Here is a 6,061-nt window from a genome sequence, read left to right as displayed (position 1 = left end):
ATATGCAGGGATACAAAAACATTTCATTAACGTTGTCCATTTGCGAGGTAAATATGTACAAATACTGATACACAATTGTAAAGCTGGTGTGTTGATAATTAAAGGTGCACTATGTAACTGCTTGTCTCCATGAAGATGCTTTCCCTGATGTTCCACAGTTAAGTAAAATACCTCAAAAACATGGGTTCTTACTGAGAGCAGGGTCGCTTCTCCACATACCTGACTTGTAACTAGAATCACCTGCTTGGGAGATAGATTTAGGCGACGTTTAAATGACGACGGTCTGAGCAGAAGACGCAAAAGTGCCGTCGCATCTTCACGTTTTATTCCGCGTTTAGACGAGCATTTTCGGGAGGAAATCTGCGTGCATACGGTGACGCAAACGTGTGTGGAATTTAATTGTGTATGCATGCCAGGCGAGTAGGTATGTGACGTAAACATGTACGCGACGTGAGCAGATCTGACCAGAGTTTTGCGTCTTGGGCAGTGTAGACGGAAACTCTACGGCGGAGTGTTTTCAGCTTTTCCGCTCTGGAGGGTGGTTTCAGATTTTTGCGTTTTTAAGCCACAAAAACGCCGTCACCGTCTAAACGAAAGGCACTTCCGATAAAATATTTTGTCGTTTTTAACCTGCAAGCGTTCTTATAATAATGCCATTCTGTGGAACATCGCATACAAAGAATAACATCTCCATCGAGACAAGAAAGTGAAGTACCCTCCAACAGAAAAGTGACATAGTGTACTTTTAAATGCGTAAATTTAGGTGGTTCAGTACTTTGCAGTCTGTTCAATCAGAAATGAGTTTTTTTGAAAGAGGTTGTAGTACCATTTGTAAACCAGGGGGCGCACTGCATAAAGAAATTCCTTTTAATGACTTCAGAAACGTGAAAACAGTTGCCAAATTGGTATGGTAGCACACTGAATGACTTTAAAGCGAATGGGTGTATAATGTAGTTTCACTGTAGTTATTCTAATGTTTTGTATGAAAATGTGATTGAGTTTTATTTGCTTTTTATTTAATTACTTTTGTTAGTGTAGGTTAAAAGGAATCTTATTTTCAAAGGAGTTAGTTACAAGAAAAAATATTTAATCTTGCATTTATTTATTAAACGCCTTTCTGGAATATAAAGGACCCTTCAACAACAAATATAGTACATGGAGGGGTAGAAGGTTTTCTTCTCTATTTTGGGGAAATTGCTCAAAAGATATCCTATGCATTACTACATTAAAGTCCTTCTCTCTTTTAAAAAATAAAAAGTGTAAACTTATTCTAAAAGCAAGAGCACAATCTCAAATACTGTATGTAACTGACTACTAGACATGTTAAATAAATTCAACTAATAAAAAAAATTGTGTCAGTCTTCAATTTCTCATTAAAATGACTTTTTATACTATGCAATATTTAGTCTCGTCTCAAAAATTCAGCCTCATCGCACTGCACAACTTGAATCATGTAGTATATTTATAGTCGATACGCGAATTTACAATTGAACAGGACACATTTTCATCACTTAAACTTCAATCTAGTCAAAAACGACCCAAGCTATTCAAGATCAACAATCCTGGGGAGTGAGTTTTACAAAATACATTCAAGATACAACACGTCTGTACACATTAATTTATTTAAGTTGATAGAAAAAGTAAAAGGGATAATAGTATACAGAGGAAAGAACATTACAAACAGATAAAACTGTACAAATAAAAGCTTGTTTTAAAAGAACAATACTTTTCAATCATCTGTTTTCCTTGTCTACAGCGATGGCCAAAACTCTGCGTTCGCTGTGGGCACTTCTGCGCCTTTCTGGAGTGGACACCTTCAGCTTCATCTGAAAAGACGAGCAATTTTAGACATGACGTGAGCTGGCGGTCACAATGGTGTTAAATGACATGACGACCTTATGTAGAGTCAAAACATACATGTCTTATCTTTAAAGATTAATTTACACAAACAGATCTGACATAATATGTGCAAACAGACATCACAGGCCCATGATGTTTGCTGAAACCTTTTGTGCAAACTGTTCTGTCCCTTGGCAAAACACTTTACCCACCTTAACTGTGTATATGTTTGTAATAATTTTGTATTATAAGCATTCAATGGTCCAAAAAGTCACGTGCGTTTTGTGTATACAATCTCGTCCAGGTAGAATCCAATGCAAAAGGAGAAATTAAATTTGTCAACTGGGCAAAAGTTTAGTGAAAAGTTAAGTTTAGTGTCTTATATTTGTCTGAAGGGAGGAGCTCTCCCAAAACTAACACCCTGCTTGTTTTAGTGTAGTCCGCTCCTCCCTTCAGACAGATATAAGGCAGTGTTTGACCAGAACTGAAGAAGCAGCTTGGATGAACTGTGAAACTTATTCAACCAAATAAACTTTTGTCCAGTTGACAAATGGAATTTCTCCTTTGTCACTTGTGTTTTGTTTCATCTCTCCATCCTGATCTATTCATTTTGACAGCACAATACCTGAGGATGCTGCCCCCGAGGTGAGTTGGTCTCTTTGAGGATTTGTAATGGAGAGCGACCTTCATTACCTGGAATCACAAAAATTGTATAGGATATATAAAAAATATTTAAAAAACAAGAAAGTTTACAATATAGAGGTGGGAGATATTGCAAAATTACGTACTACACTTGACAATTACACAATTACCTCACAACACTTTTGTAATCCAGAAGAAATTAGTATGTAAATAGCTTGTTCTAAATTCTGTCATCAATTTGTGGAAAACTCAGTGAGCCAAAGCACAACAGGATCTAATTAATGTCAGGGAATCAACAGTTTAAATTAATGCAATGCTCAAAAAATATGCCATTTCATTTTAATAATCTTTCTGGTCAATTTCTGGTTGACCATTTTCACGCTTAAGATTAAAACTTTTCTGCATTGTTATTGGCACATCTCTTCCACCTCAATAACAATGGGCGCTATAAACATACCTTTGGACTTCGCTTTTCCAGTCTGTCCTTTATTCTCATTGGCCACCTTCTTCACAGCCACGTGGAGCGCGAGAGGCGAGGACCCCCCTTTCCCTCCCTGTGCTCGGACCCTCTGCCCCGCTCCCCCAAACCCTTTACCCAACCACTGAGGTTTAAACACGATCTGACTGGGGCTTTTTGAGTCAATGGTGGGGCAGCGGATGTGATTTGGACGTGGGCTGGGGGCAGTCGTTTGAGATTTGGACTCTTGTGGTGCAGTAGGCTCTTGGACCATTTCTACCTCCTTTGTTTTTTCTGGTAAACTAGGTGCTACCTCTTCTGGCTGACTAGATATTTTAGAGATCATGGCTGCGTCGTTTGCATTCTCGTCATTAGGAATACTTTGCACAACGGGAGACTTGACTGTAATACAAGGAGCTGCGTACGAGTGATCCTCTTTAATCAGAGGTTTCGTGTCGCCACACTCAATGTTCGCAAAGCTATCGTTGCTTCCATCTTCGTAAAATTGTGACGAAGTGGAGCCCTCGTGGCAAGCTATAAGACTCAAACTCAGCCTCTTGTGAATAGGAGTTTCCCTGGCTTCCTCCGCCTCCTCTAGACTGATATCTGGTTCAGTTTCGAGCTCTACCTCAAACTGGGGATCTGCGAGGTGAACAAATGGGCTTGTTGTGATTTGGGGAGGGGGTAGCTGAGGCGTGTCTAACATCGTGGCGTGGGTATCCAGGGAGTCGAGGATGTCAGAGGGTTGTGGGGTCAGGAGTGGCTCTGTGGTCGCGATCTCCTCTGGTTTGGAGTTTTCCTCCTCCTCTTCCTCTGCTGTTGCGGTTTTGGAGTTGTTCTGGTGGGTCTTATTCTCAAGATCATTGTTGAAGAAGATGCCCAAACGGCGGGCAAAACTGCCAACTGTAGCTGTAAGAGCAAAAGAAATTCTGGTAAACCAACAATATTTTTGTACAATCTCTATAGAAGTGAAAATATTTTAAAAAGGAAATAAATTTAATTTTAATGTAATCTAAATGAACATGTAGATTGGATCCAAAAGTATTTAGCAGTTCATGCTCCACATTTAACATTGTATAACACAGTGCACATAACAGATTAAGTGGCACCCTATTCCACAGTGCATTATTCTTTAATGTTAAGTCTTTTTGCCATTTTCTACTTTATTTTGACTTCGCTTAACATCTAACCCTAACCCTTTGTTATTATATTGCAATGTGTGAGCTACTGTCAAAGTAATTTCACAAGTGGATAAAGTGGGGGGAAAAAAAAAACATCAATCAAGTTTTGCCATTTCTCAGAATCATGCACATAATATCTTCCTTTGCGTAATTCCAAGTGCAAATGTTCTGATAGGATAGGGGCTGCAGCAGTTACCTCTCATGACCTCTCTGGCTGGAGTTCGAGTGATGCCGACTGAAGGAGAGCGAGGATCTGTGTCTGCCACAGGACAAACTCTTTTCACCTCAGCAGAACTTTTAGCATCATCACCAACCTGAAATAAAACACAAAGGAAGGGTATCAAGATCTACACTCAAGTACTGTGACTGCAAAATAGCATTCTGGCTTCAGTATTTAAGGTGATATTCAGTCTGTGTGAGAGTGTAAGTTATAGGTGGTCAAAGGGGCTTTCCTTCCATTTGTTTGGAAACATTTGTTCAAGTTGTACAAGTTTTGTTGAAGTATCCAAAGTACAAACAATCCATTGAACAAGTCAGCCTGCTCAGTGTTCAAATGTGTAACCAATTTTGCTTTCCACCTCAGTTATTCATCACTAAAACCCTTCATTAGTACCTGGATTGGAGTGCGGTCGATGCCCACAGATGGAGAGCGGGGGTCCAGCAGCTCGTGCACTCTCGTCGCTTTAAATGGGAGCTCGGGCTTGGTCTCTGGAGGCGCCACGGCCAGTTTGCTCTCACTCGATCCCATGGTGTGAAACTGCAAGATTAATCCAAGTGTATTAGTATTAGTGTATTTAACCAGATTTTCAAAATTGAAAACTGGGACACACCCGGGTTGGGATGTTAGGTATAAGTAAAATTGTGAAAAGACTGTAACATTGTCCATTCTTGACTCACATGTGCGTTAGTATAAAATCTAAGGGATGTTTTTTGGTGCATTTTTCACTTTATGGCCATTTTCAAGCACTTTTATGTACTTTAGCTAAACAAATGACAGTATATCCTTCTATTTACTGTTGGTGGGGATCAGACTGGTCAAAAACAGGGACAATTGAGACATTTCTTGTAAAACTGGGACAAATCACTGGTTTTGGATAAATCTGCTGGGACGTCTGGTCACACTACACAATAATGATTTGCAAAGCCACTCTAGCCTTTCTAACACTTCCTGAATTATTGTTTTAAACTCTCAAAGTTCAGTAAAATACAAACAAGGAACTGGAACAACTATGTGAACTAATACATCAGCTGAATAATTAGCAGCTCATTAAATTCAGAAAATAAATAATCTATAGTTAGGGGAGGTTAATATTAAAATTAAAACATGTTCAGACAAATACATTAGAAATATTATTTAAATAAAAAAAAAACAAAAAAAACATGTGGGTTACGTTAGCTCGCCACTTCACAAAAAAAAAAAAAACGTGGCATTTTGACCGTGTTTAAGTTTGTTTATTTGTACAGCATAGAAATTACAAACCTTGAATTCAAAGGGATGTCCTAGCTGTTAAATAGTTAAGAGAGAAGAGCTAACAATGCAATATTTGTGTTTATCTTCCACACGAAACACGGAGATATTAGTAAGATTACGTTAGAAAGTTCGCGTTAGTTGTTGTAAAGTGCCCAAATAACAAATATCGCCATCGTCAATACAGATAACACTAAGTCTTTTCAGCAATATAAGCTTACCTTTCGTATAAAACCTTGTAGACTTGTAAAAAAGAGTGAATCCTTCGCAGTAAAAGCACACCTCTGTTCCGCGACACTGAAGGACGAACATTTAAAACATTTAAATGGCGGCGCTGCATCCGTGTTATTTTTGAATTGGCCAATCAGCGCACGGCTTCAACCCGCCTTCCCTGTTCTGATTGGCTGAGAGGACCAAAGTGGGCGGTGCATATGCGCAGATAAATTTGAAAGTTGAAAATGCATCATACACGCC

The 6,061-nt window shown here is 39.0% G+C and overlaps 1 protein-coding gene across 1 annotated transcript; it reads right to left on the bottom strand.

The window, feature by feature from the left end:
- Positions 1-1,604: 1,604 nt before the first annotated feature.
- Positions 1,605-5,900, bottom strand: cdca3 (cell division cycle associated 3). The gene is made up of 6 exons (XM_020928008.2): positions 5,809-5,900; positions 4,733-4,876; positions 4,316-4,433; positions 2,939-3,847; positions 2,465-2,532; positions 1,605-1,826 (listed from the first exon to the last, which is right to left on the bottom strand). Exons 2-6 carry the CDS (start codon positions 4,865-4,867, stop codon positions 1,734-1,736), a joined length of 1,323 nt encoding a protein of 440 aa, XP_020783667.1. The 5' UTR covers positions 4,868-4,876; positions 5,809-5,900; the 3' UTR covers positions 1,605-1,733.
- Positions 5,901-6,061: the final 161 nt, after the last annotated feature.

This window comes from Boleophthalmus pectinirostris, unplaced genomic scaffold (genome assembly GCF_026225935.1).
Source record: "Boleophthalmus pectinirostris isolate CB_2022bp ecotype Guang Dong unplaced genomic scaffold, ASM2622593v1 HiC_scaffold_6, whole genome shotgun sequence".
NCBI classification, from domain to species: Eukaryota; Metazoa; Chordata; class Actinopteri; order Gobiiformes; family Gobiidae; genus Boleophthalmus; species Boleophthalmus pectinirostris.
The sequence above is the reverse complement of the archived record's forward strand: the minus strand, read 5'-3'. Positions and strand labels throughout refer to the sequence as shown.

Bases quoted from the DNA above. Each gene is read 5' to 3' on its own strand.
- cdca3 (XM_020928008.2), bottom strand. From the start codon at position 4,867: ATGGGATCGAGTGAGAGCAAACTGGCCGTGGCGCCTCCAGAGACCAAG. The intron at 4,434-4,732 runs GTACTAATGAAG...GTTTTATTTCAG, and splicing joins TCGACCGCACTCCAATCCAG to GTTGGTGATGATGCTAAAAG. The intron at 2,533-2,938 runs GTATGTTTATAG...TTGTGATTCCAG, and splicing joins TGGAAAAGCGAAGTCCAAAG to GTAATGAAGGTCGCTCTCCA.